The 16,001-nt window shown below is 36.0% G+C and overlaps 1 protein-coding gene across 3 annotated transcripts in view; it reads right to left on the bottom strand.

Moving 5' to 3' along the window:
• Positions 1–66: 66 nt before the first annotated feature.
• Positions 67–16,001, bottom strand: part of SNF4Agamma (SNF4/AMP-activated protein kinase gamma subunit) — a 43,046-nt gene continuing 27,111 nt past the window's right edge. For 2 of the 3 annotated variants that reach the window (XM_066747618.1, XM_066747617.1), the window contains 8 exons: positions 12,506–12,554; positions 5,087–5,224; positions 4,849–5,001; positions 4,553–4,731; positions 4,266–4,469; positions 4,049–4,195; positions 3,868–3,961; positions 67–3,803 (listed from right to left, as the gene is read on the bottom strand). In XM_066747618.1, the coding sequence (XP_066603715.1) occupies positions 3,493–3,803; positions 3,868–3,961; positions 4,049–4,195; positions 4,266–4,469; positions 4,553–4,731; positions 4,849–5,001; positions 5,087–5,224; positions 12,506–12,554 (1,275 nt within the window). In that variant the 3' untranslated portion in view covers positions 67–3,492. The remainder of the gene's footprint in view (positions 3,804–3,867; positions 3,962–4,048; positions 4,196–4,265; positions 4,470–4,552; positions 4,732–4,848; positions 5,002–5,086; positions 5,225–12,505; positions 12,555–16,001) is intronic. The other variant, XM_066747616.1, reaches the window with a different exon arrangement.

The following is a 16,001-nucleotide window of genomic DNA, read 5'->3' as shown; positions in this document are numbered from 1 at the left end:
TGGTTTTAAATTGACCTTATTATTACCTTGTTTTAGGGAATTAGGATATGACGATATATACGAATATATTACTTAAGTCGATTCTTTATTGTACACTTCATTATCGATAGCTTAATGATATATGTAGTTATAATTTGGTTCGCAGATGCAGTACGCACGCTATTCAGTGTTCCTGGAAACGTGTATATTTTATTGTTCAATTCGTTTCTCTGTTTAATATTAATCACTCGAGAAAACTGGTTTGTGATGTATAAATAACAGTATATAGTGAAATAGTTTAGTTTTGTTTTTCACAGGAATATTGAAGGTCGAGGGCAATGCAAAATTGCGTAGGCTGTTGGAGCATAAACTTTAGCATATATGTCTAAGAATTAAAGAACGTGAACGTGGGGGTTGCGTCACGTATTTTGTACTAAATGGAAATCTAATTGCAGTTATCGCACACTGAATCCTGTTCAGCTATGTCATTTCAGCTGTAAAAAAATCATTTTTTATTTATTTATAATTGATATCACTAGTCTATAGTCTAGCTCTGCTTTATCCAGACCGTGAATGCCGTATATTCTTTTCAATTTAATACAGATTTTACTTAATTCACTCCGGTGAAATATGTATAGGAATATCTTTATTCAATTATTGTAGGCACTGAGCTTCGTGCAATTGACGGAACTCTCATTCCGTACGGCACCGAGGCCATTTATTTACATTCGTACCCTTAAATACGTATAAAATTGTCCACAAGGAGGCCTCCTTCATTCAAAAAAACATTCTATAAGAAGAAATCCTTGAATTCATTTAATATCTCACATTCGGTTCAATGAAAATATCCCCCATTAATCGACTTTTCTTTAAGATAAATGTAATACAGCAATACTAAGACAATCGTTTGCAACAACGAAAAATGAATATTTTTGTTGAAACTATCGTGTGTATTTTATTAACAGCTCAATAATGATTTACTCTTATTTAGGTATATAATTTATTTTTTTATACAATATTCTACAGTGAAAGTTCTGATTAAGCTTTGAATTTATAAATACTTTTTATGCTGAATCGTTCAAGTTTTTATAAACGTTTTTTTCCAATTGATTATAATCTATAAGTAAAAATATAAATGTATGCGATATAGCAAACCTTGCAAGATTTTAACAGCATATTACTTATAATCAAATGTAATATACAATATTTGGTCAAATATCACATGAAAATTTGAGTATTCCATCTCTAAACTTTTTTTTGGTAAAACGCTTTTAGGACATGTAAAAATATTTATGAGTTAAAAAAATAGTTTGCAGTTACAGTAGAAAAGTCAATTAAGGTCTTTTTATGCATTCCAATGAAATTTACAGAAAAATCAGAACTTATATTTATTAGAACGATTATCTTTTTGTAATTCCTGAAATATAGTTATTTTTTAAAATAAATCATTACTGGCGCAAAAGACTTTATATTAAGACGTTAATTTTTTTCGGCGCACGCTTTTAATGCTTTATCGTATACGTTAGAAATCTATTCTGTCAACTTATACTGAAATTTTGTATTCCTATTTATTAATACATTTTACTAGAGCATATTATTTCTCACCCGTACTTTATCAGCTACTGTCAAAACATGATTCTCTCAATTATACTTTTTTATATTTGTAGTCACCAATGATCTAAACATAGGTATATGCTGCAAGCATGTATAAGTGTGTTAAGATAGGTTGAAGGCAACTTTCTGTTTTTCAAATTATCACATACATCGCATTACAGTTTATAAAACATAATTCGTATATCATGCAAGAGCCTTACCTATCACTATAAAACGTAACAGAGGAAGAAAACCAATGCAGCATTTTTTACAATTATCTACAATAATGGTTTCTCAAATCGGTGCATTCAATGATACAACCTCCATTTCATACATTTATACTGTTTTGTAAGGTACCTTTACATTATACTCGTAACTAATCCACTATTAAATACAATTATCATGAACGCTTTCTAAAAGTGAAAATAAAGAGAACAGAGTTAGTTTAATAGTCATATCATGTAATTATCATATCTTGTCAAGCAAATAAAAATCGGTTACGTTCGTCTGGCAATTATGAATTACTAATAAAACATGAAATCTGTTTAAAATGCCGATGTCTATTATTATGATAATGCATTTTTCATCATTTAAAGCTGGTGTCCCAAATCAATTTTAGAAAAATCGGGGAAAGAAATTTTACATAAAAAATTATATGAAATCTTAATACCATGTATAAATATTAGCAAAATATTAAGTAAGAAAAACCAAAAATATGATACGCATATTAATAGTACCCTGCATCTACTGGTAAATATCTGCTATTTAATTTTCAAAGTTGGAAAAGATTAAAGTCTTATTTAGAGGATTACAAAGGTTTGCTTTGAATTACAAAAAATATAATGATAGACATTTGTTTGGTGAATTAATAGCATGGCATTGGAACATTCCCAGTATTAATAATATTAAAGGATACCGATGAATACCCTGAGCAGACAATGGCATAGTATGTGACAAGAAATTTGGAAATCTATGTGGAGTAGCGCTTGTATCATAAAAAAGTAAATTTAAGAAACCTTCATATTTTGTACAAAGCATCGTATCATTATCGCTGTAGCCAAGTACAGTGACAGCAGTATCAGCGTTTTTTTTTCTCTCTAACTTCGATATATACAATACTTTTCGATGAAGTTGATTAGAGAAGATGTAGATATATTTTAACTACAACAAACTCTCACCGTTATAAACAATAGAAACTCAAAAAACAAACGATAAATTATGATCAATTACAGTGAAGTCTTGTTATTGACGGCATTGATAAAGTTCGCCAATTTATATCCATGATTTTCAAGCATATAATTTAAATTACTTTTATTATGTAAAAAATACAGGATTGCGAAACCGTAAATGTTTAAGGAATATCCTATATAGCAATCATTATATATTACTATTATTATTATTATTATTGCATTGCGCGCTAATGTGAATATAAAAACCATTGATAACATAAACGAGCATGATGCAGAAAGGTTTACACGATACTTTGATATCATTACAAGATAATATGCCGTTAATTTAAGTAACGTCAATCTAAATGGCAATCTTGTCTAAAACTTCTCAATTGTCAAAGGTTATTACTTACTTTAAACATAGGCTTTACTCGTAGGATCCATCACTAATGGCAAAACAGTTTCGCAAAACATCACAAAAAAGAAGCAATAATAATTGGCCGTAGCCTTTTGAACGAACGATCATATTGCGATCACCAAAGGAAGATAAAAATCTAGTGCTTATTTTTAATATGAATATAATTACTATTATATTTATCTTTACTATTATTACTCTATTATCATTATCCTTTAAATCTATTTTCATTATTATTGTGTTGTTGCGTGACTGTAAAACAATATGCTTTAGCAATGTAGCACTTATCTAATTTGGTTTGTTCCGTATCGTGAGATACCTTAAATCTCTGCCCTTTCATTCTCCACCAGAAACGGTTACTTCGCGCCATGAAGGTTCCTGAGATTGACTTACTACCGTTGACTGGGGCTCTGAAATATCAGACGCTGCAGGACTCAGTGGTGGACTAGGCGTGGAGGGTGGTTGACCCACCTGGTTCGATTCCTCCGCAGCATTCTCGGCATCCTTGCACGCGTCAACGGTATGCTCTGCTTCAGTTTCTCCGTCAGCAAGTGAAGTTAGCGAATGCGCTATGCTATCATCCTTTGATAATGAAGCATCCCGTGCTCGCAATGACACCGAGCTACCTTTATTGCTACCATCTTCCCCTTTAATAAAAAAGAATATATATACTTTTGTTTGGTCAAATTACTTTTTAAAAGGCTTACTTACCACAAGGTCTGAGTACTAAATAAAATAGCAGATCGGACAGAGAAATAATTCCAATTACTTTGTCTTCATCATCCACAACCACTAGCCTATGGACCTGAATATATAAATGCGATTATTGAGTTTGATCAATGTATTCAGTTGACATGACATTTTAAGCATCAATGCCTTACAAACTGCTTACCTCTGCTCGAACAATCCTTTCCATAACGGTATATACAGTTTCATCCAGTTTGCAGCTTTGAACTCCTTCGAACCATTCATTCCTGTGTTCATTTGCTTCACGAAGTGAAACATCTAAATTGTTATACGTTTTTTCAGCTGCTAAATTCTATAAATAATAAAAAAATCATTGTTTAATAGATTTCGTATAAATTGAGCTTCCTCTGCAGCATACTTACAATAACATCAAACTTGGAATAGATGTTGACTAATTTTCCTTCACTATCGATAATCGGTAGGGCCGATACTCTCCTTTCAACAAATTTCTTAAGAGCTAATATTATGCTAGTTTCTTCGGTTGCTGTTTCTATGTTTTCAAAAGTACCTATCCTTAATTCTCTAAGCGTTTTATTAGTGAAAGATGGTTTTGGTAACTCGTGGATCTAAAGCATTAAGAGTTTTATTGTTAGATTCAGGAATGTCCCATTATACAATAGAAATGAATAATTAATTGTCGAATACTTACATAAAGGAAAAGGAACCTAAGTATTCGTTTATGGGTCAATATGTAAAGAACATTTCCCGTATCCGGATCTATCACAGGTAACCGATGAATTCTGTTTTTAATAAGAGTTTTGATGGCATCGTACAGGGAAGCGTCAGGTCCAATGCTCACCAGAGGATGAACTTGGTCTTTAAGAACATCTGTAAATAAAAATAAAATGAAGTGTACTTTATGAGTTCTACTTTGTTTAATGAAATGCATCTGTTTTGCCACAAAAGGAATTGGAGTTGGAATAAGAGAAAAAAGAGAAATTATACCTCGCCAAGTATCCAGTTCGTGTTCTTCTAGCTCGTCCATTTTGACTGATGGACTCGTATAATACATTTGAAGAATTTTTATAAAGTCGGTTATGGTTAGCATCCCGACAAATTGCTGACGGGAACTGTCCCATAAGGGGGCTGCTCTCACGCCTGAAAACAAATTTTAATTGAAAAGATGGTTTGATATTCTACACATACGTAAAGAGGAATGTCTTGTAACAACAAAGGTACTCACCATTGTAAACCAAGGCGAAGAAAGCTTTCTTTACCAGCAGATGTGTATCAAAAACGACTAGCTTTGCGCTAGTTGGTATTAGGTCGTAACACTTGTGGAACTTGAAAAACTTGACGAAAATCTGCGACTCGTCCTCTTCTGAAAGTGCAAATAGTTGGCAGTAGAGTAAAGCCTTTTTATTACGCCGAAGCATTTTGAACTGTACGTCGACTGCTTGATGCCACTATGCTTTATAATTTCAGCTTTTATCTCCTAAGTGATTTCTTTTATCAGTGCATAATCATTTCTTCCTACATCTGAAAATGCATTTTTACAAATTTGAGATTTAGCCCATTCTCCTCTTACGTTACGAATAAAATACTCAGCAAAGATTTCTTTGTGAATTTTAACTCGCATCGTTCTATCTAATATTGAAATTGTGCAGGGGAAGCTCTAATTGGCTATAAAAGAATTAATAACTGGCTGGAGTATAATCCGTAAACGAAATAAAGGAGGTAAAATTATTGCAGTTACACATTTGCTGCCCCTATACAAATTTTCAACAAGTCCTTCGAGGTAAAAATTATTATTGAGAATTATTGATTAAAATAAGCCTTTGCGAAAAATGTCACTTTTACAAAGTTTATTCTACAATGATGAGATATCTTTGCTACAGTATGTTACCATCGAAGGTCGTATAACGCTACTACAGTTGTGCAATTGCTTTAATTGGTTATAGACGGAAAAAATACGATTTTCTCGGATCTAGGTAAATGGTTCCTTGCATCGCGTTTTTCTGACGAGTTTGCATTTTTCCTCAACGACTTATCATCCGTTTCTCATAGCACGACGAGTGCTTTAGCCCTGAACAATGGATTTTAAAGTTTAAAAGTGAAAAAATGATCAAATTTGAATATATAATAAAATTTAAATACTATTTAAATTTCATCAGTTTGAACCATCGGGTCAGCGCTTTTGATATTTTTCGTATAAGAAAGAGTCTGTCTATCTTCACCATGCTATGTAATTGGAAAAAAATCAGTACAACATCTTCAATGATATCAGAGTCTTCTGTACTGCGGGACAATTTCAAAACACTGTCGTCACATTAACTTAAAACAATATCCATTTACAGCGTAGGTAGTACTAATAATAAATCAGATTTAAACTTGCACGAATATCATGCCAACTACGAGTGGAGCTAAGAGAAAAAAAGATCATTAGAAACCTCGAGTTGGTATGTTTTCGAACGTGGGTACACTCTTCTTCTTGTAACACGAAGAATCTCGATTAATAGCTTTGATCAATTAATAATACATTCGTTAACCGCTCGTGTGCCCTGGGTGATGAATTTAAGGAACGATTAAAAGTACGTAGCAACGTTAAGAGCCTGGCCAACACTGACTGAACCAACTTAGACTTCTATATATATATAAATGTTCTCAACAAAGAAGGGAATAGACGTTCTATTCGGTTAATGACTCGGGTTCTCGCTCACTACTGCTCTCATGCATCACTCGCAAATTAGCACACACTAGAAATATCCTTTTAATTGCACAAAAAAACTAGGGAATTCTCTGTGGAAAAATTAGCGATTTTACAAATACCAGCTAAAATGAGTTTGCACAAATGCTCTCCTCGTTGTTTTCTTCCTTCACAAATTTGCAGTTGAACGAAACTATGTATTTTGGCGAATGACAAACTCTCAACTGGTATAAGAAAGAAATGATAAAATTTTAATGCTAGAGGGTCTATCTGCATTAAAAGTTCTACAAATGAGGTTTAATTAATTCGAGAGTTTGTCCCGTTCGCGATTCCACGATAGAAAACCACGAGAAGCGAGTAGAAGTAACTGTTAATAGTTTCACATATATTTTTACCTTGCTGCACGTTATATACTACATACTAGCAGGATACAAAGGTTTCAGCGAGATGATAAAGCAGAATTCAAGAGTATCGACTGGCGCTTGAAGCAAATCGCGATTCTTTTATTGAAAGGCTTACCACGCGTTTGCCTCTTGCACTTATTAGAGTTAATTCTGCACTCTCTCGTGATTCTTTCCTCTGCCATTTCAACCGTGGATAAGAATCATTGCCAAACTAATCGAATCGACTGTCTGTCGAGTACAAGCAACAACTTGAACATTTTTAAAATATCGGTTAAACGCGTGAAACAAATAAATGATTAAATATTGAGAACCTCGATAAGGAAGCTTCTATATAGTTCTGTTCAACCGGAAAAACCAGTCTGACTCAACGTGTTTTCAATCGTCTTCGTTAATTCTTCACGATGCATTATTTATGTCTTATGGTGAAAAAAATAAGTAGGAATAACATTTTGGCGTAGGTCAGCAGCTTTGAATCGTTTATATCTTCTGTCTATTGGTTTACCAGGAGAGCTAATAGTCTCTTGTTAAGTAGTCAAAATCAGTTATAATAACACGAGTGTGTGATACCAGGTAGGGGAATATGGGCAAAACGAGATAAATGTGTATTTTCGAGAAAAAAGAGGAATAACTTCAATTCGTATGCTAAAATATAGACAAATATATAAGTTTATATTGCAAGTTACTGCTCATTAGAAAGGTATATATTTTTCATTATAGTTAGTTTAATATATTGTTTCAAATACGAGAAATATTAACAGACTATCGTGACCACGTTTTGTGCTATATTCTTTTAGAGACACTAGGTTATTAAATTCATTTAAAGATGGGCTAAACACGTGTAATATTTGAGCAATATTATTTTTAAGTATATATAAAAAAAGTAACATTAATGAGAATTTAAGTATCAAGAGTTACAATAATTCGTTGGCTCCTGCCTGGAGGATCCATGCATACATTTGAGTTCCGGAACGGTATTAACTTTAATATTGCAAGTCTTAGGAAGGAAAGTACCTTTGGAAAGCTCCCAGGCCAACTCGACCTCCAACTGTGGATTCTCCACGTCAAATTCCTTGATGAGATCTCTCGAATATACAGGATCTTCATCTTCATTCATCCGGATAGAAGATATTTCGCCTAATACCGTACGAATATCCTCCGAATTTGAATAATAGTATAAATTCAACATTATCGCGCAGTATAATCATTATATTAAATTTCCGTTAGCGTGAACATGGAAGCTCCAGGCTTTTCCATGACCTTCTATTTCTTCAACTTCAATAATATTTCTGTTTGTCTTCGAATACAAAGCAAAGATACCCGAAAGTCACAACTGTTCTATATAATTACTCTTGAACTGAGAAATACAATTAGTGGAAACTGATTTATATGTATACATATGGGGGGGGGGGGGGTGAGGACTAATTTATCCTATAAAATTTAACTCACACCAATATCCACGTCATCAAGTTTATCGATTCAATTATTCACTATTTTTCATTGACAGATGCGATAAAAATGTAATAATAGACGTGTTTTTGGTGCCAGTAAAATGACAACTTTTCTGTAAAACAAACCTTTATCGCACATTTTTAACATCTGATAAAGCTCGGATAAGTAAAAATTGCAAATCTTGGGCAAATATGGATGTTGCACTTTCATCTTTCTTTTTCTGGAATTATTTGTGCGTATTGTAAGGAAAAGGAAGTTGAAGTTGAAGTTTCTCAAACTTTGCTCGATTGTCAACAAATAAATGATGGGGTATGTGTACGCTAGTCATATAGAACGAGAGAAGAGGAGATAGGGAGGGGGAGAGCTAAGTTACAGAAAAAAATTCAAGTATTTTTGACAGAAATATTCTAGTGTCAGGCGAAACAGCAATTATTTGGCAGCTTTTAGTGAACGTAGAGTGACATTGGAAGAAACGTGAGGAAAACATTGAAACGGATGCACTCGAAACGTGGTCGTCTACAAATGCACGAGACCCAGTCGATTGGTGCTCATGATTCTCTCATGAAAAGAGTATAGGAGATTCGCGAGGTTCGTCAGCTTCGATACTGGCGAGCCCAATGACTGTCTAGCCAAATTGCAATTTCTGTCGATGCTCTGCCATGCGATTGCCCCCCCCTTCCACCCCACCCCCTGCCCTCTTCATTTCCCCTCGAAAATACTTCTATTTCTTCGTCGATGCCTCCACCAAGAATAACTCGGCCTGAGCATTCAAATGCTGCCAAAAAAATACTACTCCGAGTTGTGTATATCTCAAACTTGTTAAAACTCACGCGAATTCTATTAAATTACAAGCTTTCGACCAGATTCCTGAATATCGCTTTTTTATCGTTCATTTGTATACTCTTGATACAAACATCTTTCAGAATATATACCTCTTCAAGATCTCAAAACACTAACGAAAAAAATGATAATGGGTGTAGGACGTAATTATGAAAATGATGAATTTTCTGGTATTTGGATATTTGACAAAACTTGAGAGATTTGATCGACTGATAGACTCGTGCAAAGATCGCAATTATCCCAGTTCTAATGATTCTGTAAGCAATTAAATAACTGTCAATGTTTACCAACCGTATTAATTTATAATCACGTTCAAAGCACGAAAATCGAAGACGCCTCAATCGTCACGCTGATAAAGACTACGCGTGCAATTACGCTCGACTGTAAAAAATACAGCAGCACGCCCGAAGATTACATGCCCTTCCGCTATCTGCAATAATGTCAGAAATAAAATTTTGCGTGCTTTCCGGAGGAGAGTAATTGTTTGTGTTTTCACCGAGTTCTTGGATGACTATATATCGTTATTATCTAAAAATAAATAAACGTGCCCAAACGTTTGCCAAAAACTGAGTGCTAGTGTAAATCTAAGCTCATTACGTTCGAGTTGAAATTTAGCTTCATTCACTGTGTAAATCGAGTCTATGGAGATGTTCGTTTTTTGGTAAATTTGTGGAAAATTTAATAAATCTATCAGCGTGGTACATCTTTATCGCTATAGTATAACGTCCATTTATTTCACCTTGAAATAATATTTGCGAATAACAAATAATAATATTTTTACAGATTAATCTCGTGTAGCTGGAAAATAATTGAGTTTGGGAAAATAGTGATTAAATTATTTTCGATCGAATTGCGCAATTTGCAAAAAGCTTTGGCTTCTTTTTGATTTACAAAAATTGTAATGTAAAAATAGCCAGAGGCCTGGGATCGGCAATGTGTCTATGGTAATGAGGAGAGAATTTTCGATAGAACCTAATTTAGTGGCCCTTCAGCGATCACTTGATGAATCAGGTTGTAAAATTGAACGTAATTTGGACAAGTTTGAAAGCAATCAGAATTTTTTACTTTTCTAATTTCGTCGAATGTCTGAATAAAATACGTTCCTCGATGGCACTTCCGCTTTGCCAACTAAAAACTTTCGAATTCTGCAACTGCACAGCTATGCATCGATCGTCTCATTCGAATTTATTCATAGATGTTCGTTCGAGTTAATCATACAAAAATAGCCAGAATCCTGGGATCGTCGATGTATCCATGGCAAATAGGAGAATTTTCGATAGAACCAAATTTAGCAGTGTTTCATCGATCAGTTGATAAGTCGGGTTAAAAAATTGAACGTAATTCGAACAACTTTGAAAGCAATCAGAATTTTTACTTCTCTATTTCCGCCGAATATCTAAATAAAATATACGTTTTCCAATCGCATTTCCGTCTTGCAGCTTCCACTGATAAAAATGTTTCAACCAATGAATAATTTTCACAACGATAATGACCAAAATTTGTAATACAATAAATTCTTTTTATTATATAATTATAAGAAATTGTTTATTGGTTCAAACATTTTTCTCAGTATGCAAACCTTCGATTTCTTCAAAAGTACAGCTATGCACGCATCGACTCATCCGAAATTATTCACCGACGCGTGTTCGAGTTCACATTACTCAAGACGAAATTTGCGTAATTTCGAGAAAATCGCTTTATAAGTTACAGCACTATGAATTATTACTTGCTTCACGTAGGAGTACCAACGTCCAACATTACGCAAACTACGACAAACAATATAAGAGTCATTTCCTTAAAATTCTACGGAAATTAAAACAATAACGGTTAAACTATACATATATAATAACGAGTAAATAATTGCACAGTTTTTAGTATTTTAATTAAAATATAAGTAGTCATCCAAATGAACGGTGAATTAAAACGTATGCAGGCAGATGCGAATTCTCGTAGTTAAGAAATGCACGTTATAAATAAATGGAATGCATGACTCTTCTTGGAACATGATATAATTGCATTTTACAGTTTTTAAGGAGACTATATAGGGTATTATAAATTTCACTTTGTGTGCGTAGATGTGAGAAGATGAAAGATCGTACGAGGTGATGAGTGGGATGGGGAAGGGGGAGGAGGGTGACTGAGGGAATAATTGGAAATTGAAGCGGTTAGCCTTCGATTTATGAGAGGTGGTATGATGAGCGTTGTATGACGGTGTATGTGTGTGTGTGTGTGTGTGTTGATGGCAATAGTAGACGTATATCGCACACTGTAGATATATATGTGTGATGTAGGGCGCGCACAGCCTCCCTCGTGACCTAGACCGAGAAAGAGGTGCAGCTGGTGCGAGTTCAGAGGGGAGGGATGAACGTGTGCGAGGGAGGGTTGACCTTTTCCTCCCCTCCGCCATTTCTTTCAGTGGTGAGTGGACAAAAGGAACGTCGCGCCTTGACACGCCATGCCGTGTCACGCTATTCGCCACGTTGAGAGCTGCTTGGTTGCGTGAAAACACCCCCCCCACCCCCCTCCACCCCTTCTCGTCTGCAACTCCCAACTGCCCCCCTCGAATTAATCAACAATTTTCGCGAACCTTTCAGCATCCATCCACCGTGGAAAGCCCCCTCTTCTTTCACCAACTCGGCACCGATAGGTTTTTCCAGTCCTCTGCCCCCTCCTCCTCTTCTTCTCCCTCCCCCCACCCCTTGCCCTCTTTAACATCCCGAGCGGTCTTCGCAGCAATTGCACTGCTCCCCCCTCTCCCATTTCCCGGGAGAGCAACGATCGATAGTCCAGATTCTCGACTACGAAGAGGGATGTGCTAGGAGAAAACCCACTGCCACAGTTTCAAGGGGATATATATATATATATGCAAAGTCCGGAGCACGTGGCTGCGCTAAGCTTGTATCAGTACTTCCACCCCCTCTATACTCCTGCTCTCTCAACATCAACCTACGCTACTCGACATTGCTAAACACCATTCACACACTCCCCTCCATATCTACTAGCTTCGCTTATTTTTGTTTTTTATTTATATAATATCAGGCAGTTCATAATTAATCGTTAATTCTTATATATATATATATACACAGGTTTAATGTGTACAAAGGCATTTACGTTTTATAGAAAAATCTCCACGTGGGAAATTTAAACGCAACCCCTTGAGAATTGATCGAGCTTCATTTGTTTTTTCCGAAGCACAGTGGCATCTTGCAGTTTTCAAGTCACGAGAGAAATTGGTTGAATAAGTATATATACATTAACTTACCGAGATCGGAGAGAGACACCTTCTCCAAGAATGGATCCACAACCGGTAGCTGTAAAATAATAATAATTATTATTTAGTATATTTATTGATAATACATTGACCAGTTGAAAAGTGAAAGAAATTTTAGTTTCTTTTTACATCCTTATAAATACTTCGGTAGACTAATAAGGAATTGTTTAAAAAATAAAGAACAAAATTGCAATAAAGTGAATTGGAATAAAAAGAAGTAGTGTCGATAACGAATAGAGAGTAATTGATAAGGCTGTACCAAGGTTTTCTTGAGGAAAGATTTTGGGCTAAAAGGTCGCTTCTTGACATTTGTGGCAATTTTGGTGTACCAATTGGATAAGATGCTAGCATTGTCGGAATTGTCCGATGAAGTTCCAGCTGGCGCACTCGACTGACGCCTAAATAAAGTTCTGGTACCCATTTTCACAGCTCACCAATCACTTGCATAGCACATTTCTTTATAATTGTAAAATCTTTCCCGTAGTCTCGATCCAAACAATTTACTTATATCTTTGAAACGCTATTATCATCTTTGCTCGCACTATTATTAATTAAGAAATAATTGTACATCGATATCAATATGCAGCATACGAAGCACATTCTGCCAATATCCTATTTACAGCACGTTTTCGAACACTGCTCAGCTATTCCTATTGGAAAATTCATGGGAATGAAAGTGAAAATAATTCGACAGGATTTTCTTTTATGGAAAAACAAAGGATTGGATTTTTCGCTCTAACGCGTTAAATAGTCGAGAGTATAAAGTGCTGCGATTTAAATGAGCCGCGCCTACGCAACAATTCTGTCAACAAGTTCAACCGCCTTAACACTCGTAAAACTGACACGAAAATAACGCGATATACGCGACGGTCGATTTTCTTCATCCCAAGCAACAACACTCTAACGGCTAATTTAATTTTTAACCGAGGATAAGTAGATAATAAACAAATGAAGTGTTTCTCTCTTGGAATATCCCAACACTCGAAAGTAACAAGAGGCATATATTGGAAGATAGACGAGAAGAATGACTGCAAATACTTTCTAGCCGAGTGCAAGCATCAGTCAAATATTAGCGTTAAGGAATTATGTTCTTTGATTTTCTCCAATCCTGCGAGAAACGCGCTTGTGTAATAGAGGAATTTTTGCGTTCGAGTAAAAAAACCAGAGGAGATGAGTGAAAAAAAAGACGATAAATATTAATGTTGAATTAAAAATGCAGAAATAAAGTGACGCTGCGTGTTATGCATATTTGAAGTAAAGAAGACGGTTGAAGGGGGAGGGGGAGGGAGGAGAAGCGTGATGACTGGGTTGATTTTGGAATTTCTGTTTCTGCGAAGTATCGCGGGAAGTTGAACGCGAGCAATAATATCGCAAAATACGTATAAATAAACGTGAGAGTGTTTCACGGATCGTAGAGAGAGAGAGAGAGAGAGCAACGGTTTGTTTACCCGGCTGTGCCGGTGGATCATCTAAATATAATTTTTCCCAAGATATGTTTACAAACATGCACCACTATATTGTGTTGTAGGCGCATCTGCAGAGTCCAAGAGATAACTGGCTGATATTGTAATGGACGCGACGGGATATAGCGGTGGATATTTAGTAGTAGGATTCTCTTGGCACATACATTGTACGCGTTTAGCTGTACCTTATCTAACCGTATCCTTATTTGACGCGATAATAAAGCCTGCGCGAGCAACATTGACTTTACTCGCTTCTTCAAATTCAAAAATTACCGCCAAAGAGCCGATCAATTAGAAAAAAAAAAGTCAAATAAAGAGAAGAACGCATACGTGATTTATATCGACGCCTCATCCGGTCCCATCCTTGTTTGCCACGCGATAAAGCAACAGGCTGAATAATTTCCACCGCGCGTCGGGATTTGCTCAACTTTGACGCTAACTCGCTGGAAAAAGCGACAAAGCGAGGAAATCGGCACACGGTCGCGAAAAAAAGACGAATATACTGAATGTTTGTTATTTAACTCGGGATAAATAATTGTAGTGGAGCTAGGAATAAGCGGAATCAGCCGGCATTTTTTGCGTCGCTCGCCTCCTTCGAAACTTCGTCATTCCGTGTTTATTTATCCACGCCAAATATCTCCGAATACCACGTACTCCTCTCTCGAGCCTCTTCCCGGTAGCTCGCCTCGTCAAAACAATCCTGAGCTTCGTGTCGTCCCACTGTACTTGCCAGTAGTGTTATTTTCAATCTGTTCGGGCGAAGCACTCTGAAGAAACGTTACAAGCAGCTACAAGTTTCAGCACACGCGTCTCCTTACGATTCGTTAACGAGTGTTAAGCGGCTCGGTGAATTTGGTCAAGGTTAATCTGCTCGCGCGACTCGGTTTACCCAAATCGGTGGGAACTCTGTCGTGGTATTTTAATTGTTCTCTAGATGAAAAAAAAAAAAATATGTAACACTGTAGCACGGAACTGGGACGAAAGATGGCAAGGGAGGAATTTTTCGTGCTTCGATCAGAGCGTTCAAACGGGCTTAGCTGGGAACCGTCGAATTTATTGTAAACAACTATTGAACGTTGCACGTGTAGACAATACGAGATCAGCGCGGTGGCCCGTCGACAACTGATTCGACGTGAAGAAGGCGGAACGTCCAACGCAACTTGCACTCCAAGTTTATGCGCAGAGCAGAGATTATATGCGCGTTCTGCAAACCAAGTTTATTTTTGTTATTATCTACAATTTTCTCACACGAAATTTTCTCACGATCGTCGATCCTCCATCATCGGTGGAAACTTTTCGAGCTCGTCCGTCTCCTAATTGAAGCGACTACTTTAGGCCGTTCGCCAATGTTGCCTAAAAGTGAGAAGCGTTCCTCGAGTGTAAACAAGACACGCGTTGACCGTTTTAATAACTTTAAAGATCTGTAGTGACTGAGTAGATTGTTATTATTGCTACTGGAGACGTAAAATGTGAATGGTTGTGGAAGGGAACGGGCGGGAAAACGAACGTGAACCAATCGAACCAATGGACGAGTCTTTATCGATCCTGCGTATAAACTCTATTTTCGACACGTTACTTTAAAGAGCACGTGCATTGCGTGCTTCATGGGACAATAAGAATGCATATATGATTGACTTAATTGCATATATATTTATAAATATAGATATATATATATATATAATATTATTTAATCGATTGTACGAGGGCTTACATATTGCAGTAGCAGCAGTGGCAAAGTATGCAAAAGTTTCCTTCTTATACTCTATACCTTATGGGATTGGAGTTTGAATGCGCGGAAAGAGTAAAAAGCAAAAATAGTTACGGACACGTCAGGTTCCAAGCTATAAAAGCATGTAAAGTCAAATAACGCGGAATTGACTGCTTAAATTACTTAAGAGCCACTATAAATGCAGTAGGTGTACTTGCTGCACGAGTGACGTCATTGTATCGATAAACAAGCAACAATTCATTGTAAACACCAGAGAAAATCATTGCAGTAGTACGTGGGTCGAGCTTATTATCCA

The sequence above is a fragment of the Prorops nasuta genome, unplaced genomic scaffold (genome assembly GCF_024137725.1).
Source record: "Prorops nasuta isolate Cenicafe-Biocafe unplaced genomic scaffold, Cenicafe_Pnas_1.2 PNAS00003, whole genome shotgun sequence".
Classification (NCBI taxonomy): Eukaryota; Metazoa; Arthropoda; class Insecta; order Hymenoptera; family Bethylidae; genus Prorops; species Prorops nasuta.
The sequence above is the reverse complement of the archived record's forward strand: the minus strand, read 5'-3'. Positions and strand labels throughout refer to the sequence as shown.